Source organism: Quercus robur, chromosome 8 (genome assembly GCF_932294415.1).
Source record: "Quercus robur chromosome 8, dhQueRobu3.1, whole genome shotgun sequence".
NCBI lineage: Eukaryota > Viridiplantae > Streptophyta > Magnoliopsida > Fagales > Fagaceae > Quercus > Quercus robur.
Window position 1 is genome coordinate 8660745 of NC_065541.1, and position 17321 is coordinate 8678065.

Sequence of the window (17321 nt, forward strand, 5' to 3'; positions counted from 1 at the left end):
TCTAAGTTTGTGACTTTTGAATTTATTTGAACCTCGTGACATATCCTAGTGAGAAATAGGGTCAAATGTACTAAAAATTCAATATAATGACATATCGCTTTATTTTCTAAGGATCCCACACATCCTTATTTGCACCTTTTAAATAATTATTTATTGTTCCTTAGCCATTTATTTTACAATATGTATATGTTTGCATGTATGAATGTGTATGTGTTGTAAGGCCCATGTTTTGTGCACAAAGTGCACAAATTGGTTCGTAATCAGCACAATATAACTGCGGTGAACTAAGCCCAATCCACCAACAAACAAATACAAAACTTTTTTGGGGGCCCAAGATCCTCGTTATCACTTGGGCCTAGTTACTAACCAAAACAAGAACCCACATTAGTTTTCCACAATCAATTTTGCGTGGGAATGCTTCCATAAGCGCTTAAATAATAGTTTTATAACAAGATGGTCCTTACTCTTAAGGCATTGAACAAGCTATTCTGGATTGTTGGACTGGTATTCTATATGGGCTCAGCCCATTACACTAGTTAACTTCAGGAATGTGGAATGAATAAATGATAGTGGCCAATTACTCCTTTCTCACATTTTGGTATTCTATATTCAAGCTTTCAAGGTTAACTGAACAAGTACACTGAGTACAAACTATACGGCCTGTTTGGAAGTAAAAAAAAAGGAGAGGGAGTAGAGTAAAAGGAGAGAGAGTTGTTCAATTACCTTGTTTAGAAGTTTTTTAAGGAAGGAGGGGGAGGGGTTTCAACTACCTCTAACCCCTCATTTTTAATTCCCCCAAATTGGAGATATTTGAAGGGAGAGTAGAGTAGATAAATTATTGACCAAATGAATTCTCTAATTTGCCCTTTCTTAATTAACAAAATTACAAACATATAATCTTTGTTTGTTTCATGAGAAAATAAATAATTTAATGCTAAAATTTTAGAAATTCAGAACCGGAAAAGCCATAAAAAACAAACACTTTTCTGTTTCAAAAAGTGTAACTATAAGTTTTATTTTCTAACAAACAAAACGACAAACAAAATACACAATAATCAAATTTCAATCCCTTTCCCTTTTCCTCCATTTTCAAAGCACCCAAATAGAAATTAAAGCCACAAAATTTTTCTTAGAATCTCAAAGCTATAACCCAAAAAAAGCACAAGAAATTAGACGTCGCCAAGTCGTGGGGCGTCGACGACGACGTCCAAAGGTCCATGTTGCTTATAGCGATCGGGATTGAGCTCAACCACTCAAGCTCGATCGGGCCTTGAGCCACTTCGTCGTTGATGAAGCGCGACAACAACTCTTCCCCTCTGATTTCGGAGAACTATCCTGATGATGACGAGGATCGTGATCAACATTCTTCCAAAGATCGCAAACGTCCGTTTTCTTGGTACAATTTCCATTCCTAGTGCCCCTTCTTTGGCGACGATTCTAGGGTTTCTCCCTACAACTCCAGGATCTCGCTTTGCTTGCTCTTCGTTCTCCAGGATCTCACTTTTTTTTTTGGTTGTGTGCATTTTGGGGGATTTGGTATGTGTTTCTATGAAATTTTTGTTTTTTTGTTTTCCTCTACTTGTGCCTATGTTTGGTTGCTCAGAAAATGTGGAAAAGAAATGGGAATTTGGATTTTGGTTGGATTTTTAAAAAACCTACTAAATTTGGCACTGTTTAGTATTTATTGATACTATTATGAACGCTTTGCTTTCAAACATTCAGAGAACAGTTCACTTTTGACTAATTTTGACTATTTTTTTAGTTTTTAGGTATATATTTTATTTTGTTTTAATTTGATTTATTCTTCTCCAAAAAAAAAAAAAAAAAATCACTAACATATTCTAAGATTTGAATGAATGATAATCAGGTTCAAGACTTTACAAAACTGATAAATTAATCATAGACCAATGTTGCAAGTCCATTTTCAAATAGGGGTAAATTTGTCTATTTAAATCATTTCCTCTCCTCTCCATCCTAATTTTTAAAACATCCAAATAAGATGAAGGGCTAATTACTCCTTTCCCCTTTACTAATTTTAAAAACATCCAAACAAGGTAGAGGATAACCATTCCCCTTTACTCTTCTCTCCACTACTCTCCTCCTTTCTACTCCCATCTACTCTCCTCCTTCTCTAAACTTTCAAACAGGCCAATATTCTCCTTTTTTTTTGGGGGTAGGAATACAAACTATATTCTTTAAAAGTCTAACATATTAACCTAAATATCTTTTTTTTTTTATAATCTTATTTTCATGTGGAATATTATTTTCTATTTTCTATTTCTTATTTATAAATCTCAAGAAATTAAATACATAAAATATATATTTTAAAAAACTACATAGTTATCTATAAAATAGGACAAGTATGTATTTTGAACTGCTCCAAATACATCTTTATTTCCCCTTTATCAAGACTTACATTGTGTTTGGTTGGGGTGAATTTAGGGGAGATGGAAAACATAGGGAGGAAAATAGGGTGGAAAACAGTGTTTTCCATTGTTTGGCAAAAGAAGGAAAATGGGGAGGAAGGAAAACCCGGGAGAAAATTTTCTCTCCCGAGCCCACAAAATTCATCCTCCCAAATCGAGAGGAAAAGGTTGGAGAGAAAGTGCTCTCACAACACTTTTACAAAAATGCCCTTTCCCAACGTTTAACAACCCAGCATGGCAGAATAAGAAGAAGGAAGCAAACAATAACCACCCAACCACCAAACCCAACACCACCACCAAACACCGCAACCTAGCATAGAAAATTAACCCAAAATCAACGGAAAAGCAATTAGAAAACCCAACTCAAATTTAATCAAAACTCACTAGGAAACCCAACCCAAAATCATCACAGACACAGCACAAAATCATCAAAATCGTTCTAAATGTAGATCCAAATTCATCAAACCCATATACAAATTCATATAAATAATCAAACTGAAATTGAAAAAAGAAGAAGGAGAAGAAGAAGAAGAAAGAAGGAAGAAGATGCTGAAGAAGAGGAAGAAAAACCCAAATCGGAATTTTGCTTTCTCCGCCCAAAATCACTGCTCTTAATCAAACCCAACCCAAAATCATCATCTATAATAAAAGCATAAAACTCAAACTGTAAAAGAAGAAGAGGAAAGAAAAAGATTCTCAAAAAAAAAAAAAAAAAAAAAAAGAGGAGAAGAAAGAGAGGCAGAGATAGAGATAGAGATAAGAGGACTGAAGGAGTGTTATTATGAGTCAGAAAAAAGGAGGAGGGGTTAGGTGGGGGGTAGTTGGGAAATAATAGAAAAAGGGTAGAGAAATATTATTTTAATAAAAAAAGTGTGTATAATAAATAAATTGATGTAGATGTTTTGTAAAAATGATGATGTAAAATAGAAAAATAATTTTTTTTTGTGTAAAATAGATGAATTTTTTTAAACAAACTTATGCGGTTGCTCTTATCATTTTTGCCTCTTCTCATCTTACCTTCATAGCACACCAATGTCCAGCGGTCCAGGTTCTCTTCTCTCTCTCTCTCTTTTTTTTTTTTCAACGTGACCTAATCAAGTTGTACATTATTGTAATTTTTACATTATAATAATAAAAATAATAACATAAATATATATATATATATATAATGTGGTAAATTTTATATTATTTAATGAGTACAAATAAATCTATTTCTTACCTATTATGTAACAAGGGTATAATAGTCAATTTATATAAATTATATTTTCTATCCTTCTCTTTTTCTCTCCAACCAAACAAAAAAGTTTTCCACCCTCTTACTTTTCCACCCCTCCAACCAAACACACAAGAGGGAAAACTAAATATTTTCTATCTTTCCACTTTTCCATCATTCCAACTAAATAGACCCTTAACTGTTTCGTTTTTCTTTTTTTGAATTTTCGGTTTCCTTATTTCATTTTTGCGGGTTCCTTACTTCTAATATTACGTCTCTTGTTTTTTTAAAATTATTTTTTGAAGTCTATTTTTTATTTTGAATTAAAAAAAAATAGAACCCTACAATAAAACTATTACTATAACTTCTCGTCCATAAATTTAGGCACTGCCACATATCTTTATCTTTTCTAAATTGCGACTTAGTTGCAAAAATAAAACATAAATAAATGTCTTATCTTCCCCTCCCTCTCTTTCTCTCTAGGCATAAGTAGAGTTACTTTTCTTAATACTCAATTTTTTTTAATGTTTTCTTGTTCAAATATTCTGAAAAGATTTTCTTTAATGTTCTTTAGGTGTTCAAACTTGAAACACTCTTGCTACACTATAATTGGTGTATATTTCAAATTGTCATTTTGTATATATAAATACAAAGAAAAAACAGTCAATGCAGTATAGAAATATAAATAATTTTTTAATTCAAATAAAAAAAGCCTCTGAACACGCGTGTAATATCTGTAGTTGCATTGGGTTGGGTTTGTGGATTTTTTGAACCAACCCAACCCTAATAATAAAGGTTTGTATTTTTTTTTTCAAAAAAAGAATGGGGTTAGATTTGGGTTCATATTTTTAAATTTATTAGGTTAGTTCTATATATAGGTTTATGAACTTGAACCCAATTAAATAGTTTTAATATATTCATAAATTACCTTTATTTTTAATTTTCTTTACATAAAAAGTAGGATTTCTATAATAAAAGTAAGTGTGCCTTTTCTCTTCTTAAAATATTACTTAATTTACTGTAAAAATGGTTACTTATACTTAAATTCTGTCAAGTAATATATTATATGTTTAATTTTAGAATAACTCGAGCTAATTTAACCCATTTGACCTAATTCGTGATAAGGTAATTCGAAAAATTCGATACTAATTTGAGACTTTCAAATATAAATTAAATGATTTTAAAAAAGATTTTATGAAAGTTTGGTATGTAAAATAGTTAGAGGGTTTGGGTTTGAAAAAACTATTTTCGTCCCAAATTTGATCTGTTTCTATTCTTTCTTTCTTTTTCTTTTTTTTTTTCCTTTTATTTATTTATTTTATTTATTTTTATTTTTATATAAGATAGAATTCTACTCTAGCCTAATCTAAGTGCATATGTGTGTGGAGCTCCTTCCTAGAGACTTGAAACTTGGCCCTTGCCTCCCACACCCTACAAGCACTTATATACCTGTGGAGTAACCATCGCACCAAGGGTGTACGGTGGTTGATCTGTTTCTATTCTTATAAATGCCAAGAACCCATTGATATTAAATCTAAAGAATTTATTAGCATTCAACATGTACCCCGCTCCCCACTCCCCTAACCCCAAAGTTTAGTGGGGTTATCTGGTAGGAGTAATTATTGAGTATTCCCGGAATATCATAAATGCGTACTCCCTCCTCTCACATAATTGTGTGTCCTACTAATTAAATTTATGATGGGATCCATAATTCATGTGAGAGGGAGGAGTATATATTTATAGTACTCCCAAAGTATTTAATAATTTTTTATTTGGGTAGTGATTTATTAGTCTAGGGCATGATATATATGTCTTGAATGAAGCCCTCATAATTAGCAATGTGTAAAGGCTTGTTATCGTAGGTCCAAACTCCATACAAGAACCCTAGTGCATATGATTTTCATTCTCGCTTCAATTTTGCATTGCTATTGTAGGTCCATGCACCATATAATTAAGAACCCTATGGCATAGAATTTTCATTCTCTTCTCCATTTTGAATTGCGGCATATCGTGGACCATTTAAGTTTAAGAAATATTGTCCTCACAATAGGATAAACCTTAAGTCACATCCTTGAAAAACCCTAATCATTCATGGGGTTCAATTGTACACATGGCATTATAGTATTTGAATAGGAGGACTACTAGACATTGATGAGTTGGTTCTCCATATGCACTGAATAATATTTCTAATTTTAGAGTCCATCTAGGACATAACACAAATTTATAATAAATTCATAACATTCTCAAATTAACCTATCACCTCACAAATGTGCTATTAAAAAAACAAAACTAAATGGTAAATTGTAGTGAGCTCATGCGTGGTGGTTGGCTAATTTAAGAATATTGTTGTAAAATCGTTGTGAGTTTTGTTTTCTCCCTAGTTTTATTGTTAATTTTATTCCATTTTTATCTAAGAAAAGTCATTATTAAAAGTAGAGAAACGGTAACAATCAAGTAGTATTAGTAGAAAACATGGGTTTAATATCATTTCTTCTTTGTGTTTACCTAACATATCTTAAATTAGACTATCACTTCACACATGGGCCATTAAAAAGAAAAATAAACTAAATTGCAGATTGTAGTGGGCTCATGTGTGAGATGGTAGGCTAATTTAGGAATATTGTTTTAAATTGCTATGAAGTTTTTTTGTGTCATTAACTTTATTGTTGATTTTTTTTTTCTATTTTTATCTATGAAAATTTATTATAAAAGCAGAGAAACTAAAATGTAAAGCATTGGGTTAAAGAGTCTTTGTTGTGAAGTTTGTATAGTACTGGGTGGAAGAGTTTTTGTTGCGAAGTATTGTTGTATATCTACAGTTTAGCTTTTTTACGCAATAAAATACTATTATCGCTTTATCAAAAAAAAAAAAAAAGTATTAATAGTAGAAAACATGGGTTCAATGTCAATTTTTCCTTGTGTTTACTTAATGTTCTTATTAGCATGTATTTCTGAAGTTGGGTTTGGAAAAATGGTTTTTAATGTGATGAAGGATGGTGCTATTGCTGATGGAAATAGTGATAACAGTAAGGTAATTTTCACTCAATAGAATTATGATACTATTAATCTTTTCTTAGATGAGTAGCATTAATCATTCTAACAAAGCAATATAATTGTTTTATAATTTTGTTATTGTGTGTGACTGTATTTGTAGGTTTTTCAAAATGTATTCAACAAAGCTTGTCAATCTGAAGGAAGGAATCTTGTATTAATCCCACGAGGGACATATATGTTGGCGCCTATTGTGTTGAAAGGACCATGCAAGGGCCAAGTGGAATTTCATATCATAGGGACACTAAAAGCTCTTATAGATGAAGCATCTACTATTGATATTAACCATTGGATCACCTTCCAATACGTAGACCGATTGGTACTAAGTGGTGGTGGGAAACTGGATGGCCAAGGTCCCTCCGCTTGGGATGACAATACTTGCAGTAAAAATCCAAACTGCAAAGCTCTTCCCATTGTAAGTTCTTGTTTCAACAAATCCATCTTAAATTAGGCTATAAATGGAGTTGCACATGATCATGTGGTTGGACCATGTTTCATGAGTCATTCATAATTTTATTTTTTACTATGCTTCCATTTAATAGACTTTTCTATCGGTCGTATAGCTTCACAATTCTAGCTATAATGTTTTTTCCTTGTGCTTAGATTTTGCTCCTTAAAAATAAATAAAAAATTGTCTTTCATTTTCTAAAAAAAGATAAAATAAAATTTTACAATTTAATATCTTTCTTACTATCTCCAATGTTTAGAGATTGTGTTAACCCAAACACCCCCCCCCCCCCCCCCCCTTTTGTCTTTTATAAAAGAAGTTGACTTATTTAGTAAATTTATTTTTAGGTATAGATTTGATTTATTAATTTACTAGGTACATTTTTCATTTACAAATAATAAAATTGCCAAAACAATTCCCATTTTTTAAAAGAAGTAAAATAAACTACAAAATTTAATTTGAACACTTTTTAAATTGTAATTTATTATGTTTGAAATGCATATTATTCACATTGTATGTTTCACTTATTCTTTTCAGTCATTGAGATTTGATTTCGTCACCAATTCAAGGATTACTCAACTAACTTCAATGAACAGCAAGAATGCCCACGTGAATGTATTTGCATGCAAAGATATGAAATTCGATCACATCCATATAATAGCACCCAAAGATAGCCCCAATACCGATGGAATACACATTGGTTCATCCAACAATATTCAAATCTTGGATTCAACAATAGCCACCGGAGATGATTGTGTGTCAATGAGTCCTGGTTCTAAAAACATAAACATTAGGAACGTAACATGTGGCCCAGGTCATGGAATTAGTGTTGGAAGCCTTGGTGGGGGACCTAATGAAGAAGATGTCAATGGATTAACGGTAACTAATTGCACTTTCATTGGCACTCAAAATGGCTTGAGGGTCAAAACATGGGCTAGGTCTTATGCTAGTAGTGTTTTCAATCTTACCTTTGAAGACATCATCATGGATAATGTCAACAACCCCATCATCATTGATCAACAATATTGCCCATCTCGCAATTGTGAAAAGGTACCTAGATCTTGTTCAAATATTGTTATTTGGGCTTGTTCTTGATTAAATTATATATTGTATAAAACTTGATTTAACTTGATGGTCTTTTTTATTTTTATTTTTTATCTACAGGGTGAATCCCAAGTTCAAATTCGAGATGTGAAGTACAGAAACATCAGAGGCACCTCTAGCTCAAAAATTGCAGTTGCTTTTGATTGTAGCAAAGGCAACCCTTGTGAGAAGATTGAGCTCAACAACATTAACCTAACTTACCATGGTGCTGAAGGAGCTGTGGCATCCTCATGTTCTAATGTCAAAGGTATTGCTAATGGTCAACAACAACCCGGATCTTGCATATAGCACTCCTGCTTGCAGCACAATTCTTGAAATCCAGACAAATTCAAGTTTAATAATGCAACACTCAACCTACGTTCTATTGACAATATTGTTTTGTACTTGATATTAATGCTTATCCACAAGAAATGTTGTACGCTATGATGTATTACACTTTCGTATTTGTAAGTGACTTTGAATTTTTTTTTTTTTTTTTTTTTTTTGAGAATCCAGTGACTTTGAAAGTAAATATTCTTAAAAAGAAAGTTCATTTGAAACTTACAGCTAGCCTATTTAAGGTGACGAGTCCATTTTAGGTTTAATGTGGAGCAATAACTAGTTTTGTGTCCATGCAATAATATCTTAAAGGGAAAATTGCTCTAATCTCTCTAAGGTTTTCCATAATTACACTTGCTATTTTTCTATTATGCAATTAGACACTTAAGTCCATTAATATGCAAAGTATTTACACTAATATTCCGTAGAGTGGTTTTAAGTAGATTTTTGGTTTTAAGTAGATTTTTTTTGAGAAACGTGTATCAAAAAACAGGTCCTTACTTCAGTACTGATTATAAAAAGTTGTGCTAGGAACACAAAAAATAACACAACTTTGTGCCACAACTCGCTGTGTTGCGAGTTGTGACTGGTGAATGAGTATCTATGGGCCATATGGGGACACACCTTCACTAATTACAACTCGCCACATGATGAGTTGTGGCACAAGATTGTGGCACTTTTGATAGTCTCAGCAGTTTCCCATTATAAAAAACACACACCATTCACCATGAAATGTACTCTCAATGCAAGTTAAATGCACCATTCACTAAAACAAGGAATCAAAAAACAGGTTCTTACTTCAAAACTCATTATAGAGAAACAAATTCAATTATCAGATGGGAAAATTCATCTTCTCCATTTAAAATGAAATTATTTCATAGTTTAGATTAAATATTATAAATCTAAAGGTGTATCTACATATTATTTAAAATTTATTTTAATGGGTATTTCATTATCTAAAACTTTAAATAAAATCTTGAAAATAAAATCTTAGCAGGCTATCACTCCAAAATGTAGGTAAACAGGAAAAAAAATAAATAAATAAATAAACCAACATTTATTATCCACATTTTTTTTAACAACCCGACAAACCAAATGACAATTAGCATTTTCTCAACAAAATAAAAAGAAAAAAAAAATTGACAGCATCAAATAATGTGCAGATCTATCACGGCAAGCAAATCCAGAATAAGTGTATTCATATTTATGCCACCCCACCCCCATAAAACTATATAGCAATGGAAATGGAAGGACAAGCAATACATGAAAATCACCAGAATTAATACTACAAAAAAATCCTAGAACAGAAAAGAACACCAAAATATACAGTTTAACATCTCACGTCAATATATTTCATAAAGTTTTCGTTTTTATTAAACAATATTCCTGCTTTTTTCTTTTTTTCTGGACAACCAAACAGAGCGTAGAAAAAAGATAAGATTGAGACTTACTTTTTCAAGAATTACTCGTCCACCACAACTGAGATCTCAAGAAGGGGATTCCCAATACCCATGCCAGCATTCCCTAGTACGCCATTTAACTAGGGTTTTTCTTTATTTTGACAGTTCAGAGAGATGTTAGATTTTCAGTATCTCTGAGCTTCTTCAATCTGAGATTGATAGATACCCAAGACCCAACTTTTATGTATTATATAGATACCAACACAAAACCTAACCTTAGCTTCTCAAATCCCATTCACATGAACTATCAAAACAAAGAAAAAAAGGAGCTCATGAGAGAATAGCCAAAACTTTACCACAGGCTCTGTGCTTTAAAAAGTACTGGACCAAGTAATACAGAAGTTGGGGTTTTTTTTTTTTTTTTTTTTTTTTTTTTTTTTTGCCCACATAGAAGTTGGGTTTAAAGTTCAGAATCTTTATTAAAAAAAAAAAAAAAAAAAAAAAAAAAAAATCTAATGGTCCGTTTAGATTGAAGAAGAAGAAAGAGTACAGGGAAGTAGAGTAAAGTTAGATAAAAATTAGCTTAATTTTCAGTCAACTCTAATCTACTCTCATTTCTCAACCTTCCTCTCTCCTCAAACAAAACAGGCCATAAGTAATATGGAAGTTGTGTGATTTCTGTGAAACTTCAGTTAAAGAGGAGGATCTAGGGAGTAAGAGCATTCACATCAGTTCTTCTAAATTTTCCATCTATTTTACACGAAAAAACCTACTTTTTCTATTTTACACTACCACCTCTATAAAACACCCACATCAGTTCTTCTATTTTACAATATATTTTAATAAAATAATCACCTTTCTCATTTTTTTATTATTTCCCTCAACTGCCTATTCCTATACGCGCTCTCACTCTCTCTCTTTATTCATTTTTCCAAAACTGAAAGACCTCTCTCTCTATTCAGCAAAAAAAAAAAAAAAAAAAAAAAAGACCTCTCTCTCTCTCTCTCTCCATCTCTCTCTTTTCTCCCTTCTCTCATTCTTTCCCAAAAACGACGGACCCAGATTACTTCCTCATCGGTCCTTTCTTTACCGGCCGATCCAGATTTTTTCTTCACCGGCTACCCAAATCCTTTCCTCACCAGCCGATCCTTTCTTCATCGGCCGATCCTTTCTTCACCAGCTACCCAGATCCTTTCTTTCTAAAAACTACCAACCTAGATCACTTCTTCACTGGGTCCTTTCTTCACCGGCCGATCTAGATCCTTTCTTCATCGGTCGATCTACGAACCAAGCTCCGGCAACGCAGATCCTTTCTTCACCGGCCGATCCACGAACCAAGCTCCGGCGACGCAGATCCTTTCTTCACTGGCCGATCCACGAACCAAGCTCCGGTGACCCACATCGTTTCTTCACCGGTGACCCATATCTCTCTGTTGGTTTGTCTGTGTGGGTTTGTTTGTGTGTGGGTGTGTTTCTGTGTTGATTTATTTGTGTGGATGTATTTGTGTGCATCTGAGGAAAACAAGATGAGGAGCTGAGGTTGTTGTGCACAGAGAAGAGAGAGAAAAATTGGTGCGAACGGAAATTAGTAAAATAATGTATACACATGCTATAGTGCCCGTGTAAATTTACACGGGTACTGTAGCTCGTTGAAAATTATACATGAGTTTACAAAGATTGATGCAGTGTGTTTTTTGCTCCAAAATGTGTAAAAATGATCAAAATGTGTATTTTACACATTTATACACAATTATCTAAGAGCTGATGTGAATGCTCTAAGGACAGAGTTATATTGAGATTAAGGTGAGCCTAGCCCTGATAATATTTAGTACTGTAATTGTTATGTGTTTCAAACAAAGTAATCCTATTCAAATGAGTTGGCTTGAAATATTGGCTGTATTTTATTTTTGGGTACAATGGGTAGAGACACTTTCTTGATTGAACAACTTCTCACATTGATGGATGTGTGGCTTCCCAAATTGGGCTTCAAACAAACCGACCCTATTTAAATGAGTTGGCTTCTATTGGTTATATTTTATTTTGGGTAGAGAGTAGATACTAGACTCTTCTTGAAGGGCGATTAAAACCAAGAACATTTTTGAAGTGTAAAACAAGTTTTTGCCTATTATAATTACCCTTGCATTGATTGGTTATCTTGGACATAGAACTAACTTATTTGCTTTTCGATATCTTTTTTCTTTTTTTTTTCCTTTAAATATATTATAGTTATTAATATTGCCTTTTGGTTGGAAGAGGGATTTTGATTTTGATTTTCTTCTGACACTCTCAAACTTACTACTAACTACAAAGTGTGTGTTTGGCATTGGCTTAAAAAACTAGCTTTTTTTACTATTCAATTTATTTTTGCTACTATTCATGGGTCTCATTGCACTCTTTGGTACTATTCATGGGTCCTACTAGACTATTTCAGTTACTTTTTAGCTTTATCTAGAGCACTTTCAGTAAAAAATTTTCAATTTCAAGTAAATAATCTGTTCTTAAATAGATATTAAGTGTATGTTTGGATTACGATGAAAACTTCAGCGTTTGGCGCTTTTTTGTAATGGGCATCTATCAATAGGTCCCGTGCACTATTCACAGGACCCACAAATTTCTTTTTTCAGCAAAAATTTCATTAAAACTGGGTCCCACGGTATTATTCACACATTTAAAAATTATTTTGTTACAGTATTTTCAGTTTTCAGTAATAAACTATTCAAACAGACCTTAAGATTAATGCCCCCATTTCTGTACAAATGACTCTTAACCATTTCTGGGTGCTCATTGTTTCAAATTACCATGCAGATTGTAGAAATTGGATACAAGTTATTTGAAATTATAAATGAACAGACAAAAGCACTTGTCATTAGAGCAACCACACCAACTCATGGATAGTCTTCTAAAATACAAAAGGGCTCAATTTTACACATTTTAACCCAAAAACCCCTCACATTAGTCTTTGTAAAAATGTCTAAATATGCACAATGGTCTTGCAAATGAATAGTAACTGTGTATATATACACGGTTACTGTTCACCGTGTAAATGATTTTTTTTTCTTTTTTTTTTTTCTCTCCTTTCTTCACCTCACTCTCTTTTCGTTTCTCTCTCCTCTCACGGTTATTGTTCACAGTGTTAAAAAAATGAATATTTTATTTGAATAAATGTGTATAATAGACAAATTGATGTGGGTATTTTGTAAAAATAGGTGTGTAAAATAAAAAAAAAAAGTAGGTTTTAAATGTGCAAAATGGAAAATTTTTTGCACATACTGATGTGGATGCTCTAAGAGCAACCACATCAGTGCTTGCAAAATACAAAAGTGCTCAATTTTGCACATTTTAACCCAAAAAAACCCACATCAGTACTTGTAAAAATATGTAAATATACAAAACTGCTTTGCAAATGATTTTTTTATTCTTTTTTTTTTCTCTCTCCCTGTCAGGTTGCTCTCTCATTTGTCTTCTTCTCACAACAAAGAAAGAAAAAGGTGGGTGGGGCCATGTGGGTAGTGGTTTGTTTGATATAATAAAAATTAAAGAAATATTATTATTTAAATAAAATAGATGATAGAATAGATAAACTAATGTGAGTGTTTTGTAAAAGTGGGTATGTAAAATAGAAAAAGTATGTTTTTTCTTAAAAAATATATAAGAATTTTGCACGAACTGATGCGGTTGCTCTAAGACATAACCCAAATTTACAACAAATTCATAATATTCTCAAATTAAGATATCACCTCACACATGTGCTATTAAAATAATAACTAAATGATAGATTGTGGTGGGCTCATGTGTGGTAGTATAGGCCAATTTAAGAATATTGTTGTAAAATTGTTGTCAAGTTTTGCTGTCTCCCTAGTTTTATTGTTAATTTTATTCCATTTTCATCTATAAAAAAAAAAAAAAAAAATCATTATTAAAAGCAGAGAAACTATAACAATCAAGTAGTAGTAGTAGAAAATATGGGTTCGGTATCAAAAACATTTTGTATTTACCTAACATTCCTTAAATTAGAATATCACTTCACACATAGGCCATTAAAAATAAAAAAACTAAATTGCAGATTGTATGGGCTCATATGTGAGATGGTAGGCTAATTTAGGAATATTGTTTTAAATTGCTGTGAAGTTTTTTGTGTCCTTAACTTTATTGTTGATTTTATTCTATTTTTATCTATGAAAATTTATTATAAAAGCAGAGAAACCAAAATGTAAAGCATTGGGTTAAAGAGTCTTTGTTGTGAAGTTTGTATAGTATTGGGAAGAAAAGTTTTTGTTGTGAAGTATTGTTGTATATCTACAGTTTAGTTTTTTACTCAATAAAATACTATTATCGCTTTATCAAAAAAGAAAAAAGAAAAAGAAGGAGGTATTAATAGTAGAAAACATGGGTTCAATATCAGTTTTTCCTTGTGTTTACTTGATGTTTTTATTAGCATGCATTTATTCTGAAGTTGGTTTTGGAAAAATGGTTTTTAATGTGATGAAGGATGGTGCTGTTGCTGATGGAAATACTGATAACAGTAAGGTAATTTTCACTCAATAGAATTATGATACTATTAATCTTTTCTTAGATGAGTAGCATTAAGCATTCTAACAAAACAATATAATTGTTTTATAATTTTGTTATTGTGTGTGACTGTATTTGTAGGTTTTTCAAAATGTATTCAACAAAGCTTGTCAATCTGAAGGAAGGAATCTTGTGTTAATCCCACGAGGGACATATATGTTGGCGCCTATTGTGTTGAAAGGACCATGCAAGGGCCAAGTGGAATTTCATATCATAGGGACACTAAAAGCTCTTATAGATGAAACATCTACTGTTGACATTAACCATTGGATCACCTTCCAATACGTAGACCGATTGGTCCTAAGTGGTGGTGGGAAACTGGATGGCCAAGGTCCCTCTGCTTGGGATGACAATACTTGCAGTAAAAATCCAAACTGCAAAGCTCTTCCCATTGTAAGTTTTTGTTTCAACAAATCCATCTTAAATTAGGCTATAAATGGATTTGCCCATGATCATGTGGTTGGACCATTTTTCATGAGTCATTCATAATTTTATTTTTTACTATGCTTCCATTTAATAGACTTTTCTATCGGTCGTATAGCTTCAAAATTCTAGCTATAATGTTTTTTCCTTGTGCTTAGATTATGCTTCTTAAAAATAAATAAAAAATTTTCTTTCATTTTCTAAAAAAAGATAAAATGAAATTTTACAATTTAATATCTTTCTTACTATCTCCAATGTTTAGAGATTGTGTTAACCCAAACCACCCCCCCCCCCTCGTCTTTTTATAAAAGAAGTTGACTTATTTAGTAAATTTATTTTTTAGGTTTAGATTTGATTTATTAATTTACTATGCACATTTTTCCTTTACAATTAAATAATAAAATTACTAAACAATTCCCATTTTTTAAAATAAGTCAAATAAACTACAAAAATTTAATTTGAACATTTTTTAAATTGTAATTAATTCTATTTATAATGCATATTATTCACATTGTGTGTTTCTCTTATTCTTTTCAGTCATTGAGATTTGATTTCGTCACCAATTCAAGGATTACTCAACTAACTTCAATAAACAGCAAGAACGCCCACGTGAATGTATTTGCATGCAAAGATATGAAATTCGATCACATCCATATAATAGCACCCAAAGATAGCCCCAACACCGATGGAATACACATTGGTTCATCTAGCAATATTCAAATATTAGATTCAACAATAGCCACCGGAGATGATTGTGTATCAATGAGTCCTGGTTCAAAAAACATAAACATTAGGAACGTAACATGTGGCCCAGGTCATGGAATTAGTGTTGGAAGCCTTGGTGGGGGACCTAATGAAGAAGATGTCAATGGATTAACGGTAACTAATTGCACTTTCATTGGCACTCAAAATGGCTTGAGGGTCAAAACATGGGCCAGGTCTTATGCTAGTAGTGTTTTCAACCTTACCTTTGAAGACATCATCATGGATAATGTCAACAACCCCATCATCATTGATCAACAATATTGCCCATCTCGCAATTGTGAAAAGGTACCTAGCTCTTGTTCAAATATTGTTATATGTGCTTGTTCTTGATTAAATTATATGTTGTATAAAACTTGATTTACCATGATGGTCATTCTTTTTTATCTACAGGGTGACTCCCAAGTTCAAATTCGAGATGTGAAGTACGGAAACATCAGAGGCACCTCTAGCTCAAAAATTGCAGTTGCTTTTGATTGTAGCAAAGGCAAACCTTGTGAGAAGATTGAGCTCAACAACATTAACCTTACTTACCATGGTGCTGAAGGAGCTGTAGCATCCTCATGTTCTAATGTCAAAGGTATTGCTAATGGTCAACAACAACCCGGATCTTGCATATAGCACTCCTGCTTGCAGCACAATTCTTGAAATCAAGACAAATTTAAGTTTAATAATCCAACACTCGACCTACTTTCTATTGACAGTATTGTTTTGTACTTGATATTATTGCTTACCCACAAGAAACGTTGTAAGCTGTGATGTATTCTACTTCGTATTTGTAAGTGACTTAGAAATTCAATTCTTAAAAAGAAAGTTCCTTTGAAAGTTACAGCTATATAGCCTATTTAAGGTGATGAGTCCATTTTATGTTTAATGTGGAGCAATAAGAGTCTAAATCTTCTGTTTCATTCTTCCTGCTTCACTATATACTTCTCAAATGAAAACATGCCACATGTCTATCTATTTAATTAAATGCTAAATTTATGCCTTCTTTTATTTCAATTACCTAAATATGATGAGTTATTTATTTATTTTAGGAAATTGAAATAATAGAAGACATAAATTTAGTATTTAATTAAATAGATGGACATGTGACATGTTTTTATTTGTGGAGTATATAGTGGAGCAGAAGGAGTGAGATAAAAGATTTGGATTGGAGCAATAAATGGCTTTGTGTCCATGTAATAATATCTTAAAGGGAAAATTGCTCTAATCTCTCAATTTTCCATAATTACATTTGCTATTTTTCTATTATGCAATTAGACACTTAAGTCCCTTAATATGCAAAGTATTTACAATGATCTTCCCTATGGTGGTTTTAAGTAGATTTTATTTTGGTTGTGGTTTTTGGGTTTATGTAACATTTCTAAATTTGTAATTAATTAAAGGAGAAAACTTCCAAGTATTTTGAAGGAGAATGGTATGCTGTGTTTTATGTGCTGTTTTCTTGCTTGTATGTGCTATTATATTTGTTTAGGCCTACACATTATCTTCTCAAAAAAATACTCTTATACATTATCGATCTATAGAATTTTTTAAATCTCTCATAAATAAGGAGTGAAATAATTTAGCTTATTGATACCACTTCCTTCTTTGAAAGGAGAAAA

At 32.1% G+C, this 17321-nt stretch overlaps 2 protein-coding genes across 2 annotated transcripts; both read left to right on the forward strand.

Moving 5' to 3' along the window:
* The first annotated feature begins 6610 nt into the window (after positions 1–6610).
* On the forward strand, positions 6611–10335 carry LOC126695804 (exopolygalacturonase-like). Its single transcript, XM_050392617.1, has 5 exons — positions 6611–6670; positions 6794–7105; positions 7676–8188; positions 8303–8529; positions 10305–10335. The coding sequence occupies exons 1-5, from the start codon at positions 6611–6613 to the stop codon at positions 10333–10335; spliced, it is 1143 nt and encodes a 380-aa protein (XP_050248574.1).
* A 4092-nt stretch (positions 10336–14427) lies between these two features.
* Positions 14428–16489, forward strand: LOC126695805 (exopolygalacturonase-like). Its single transcript, XM_050392618.1, has 4 exons — positions 14428–14487; positions 14611–14922; positions 15490–16002; positions 16108–16489. The coding sequence occupies exons 1-4, from the start codon at positions 14428–14430 to the stop codon at positions 16333–16335; spliced, it is 1113 nt and encodes a 370-aa protein (XP_050248575.1). The 3' UTR covers positions 16336–16489.
* The last annotated feature ends 832 nt before the right edge of the window (positions 16490–17321 follow it).

Coding starts and splice junctions, on each gene's coding strand:
- LOC126695804 (XM_050392617.1), top strand. CDS start 6,611: ATGGTTTTTAATGTGATGAAGGATGGTGCTATTGCTGATGGAAATAGT. Junction 7,106..7,675: donor ACTGCAAAGCTCTTCCCATT/GTAAGTTCTTGT, acceptor TATTCTTTTCAG/TCATTGAGATTTGATTTCGT. Junction 8,189..8,302: donor CATCTCGCAATTGTGAAAAG/GTACCTAGATCT, acceptor TTTTATCTACAG/GGTGAATCCCAAGTTCAAAT.
- LOC126695805 (XM_050392618.1), top strand. CDS start 14,428: ATGGTTTTTAATGTGATGAAGGATGGTGCTGTTGCTGATGGAAATACT. Junction 14,488..14,610: donor GAAATACTGATAACAGTAAG/GTAATTTTCACT, acceptor CTGTATTTGTAG/GTTTTTCAAAATGTATTCAA. Junction 16,003..16,107: donor CATCTCGCAATTGTGAAAAG/GTACCTAGCTCT, acceptor TTTTATCTACAG/GGTGACTCCCAAGTTCAAAT.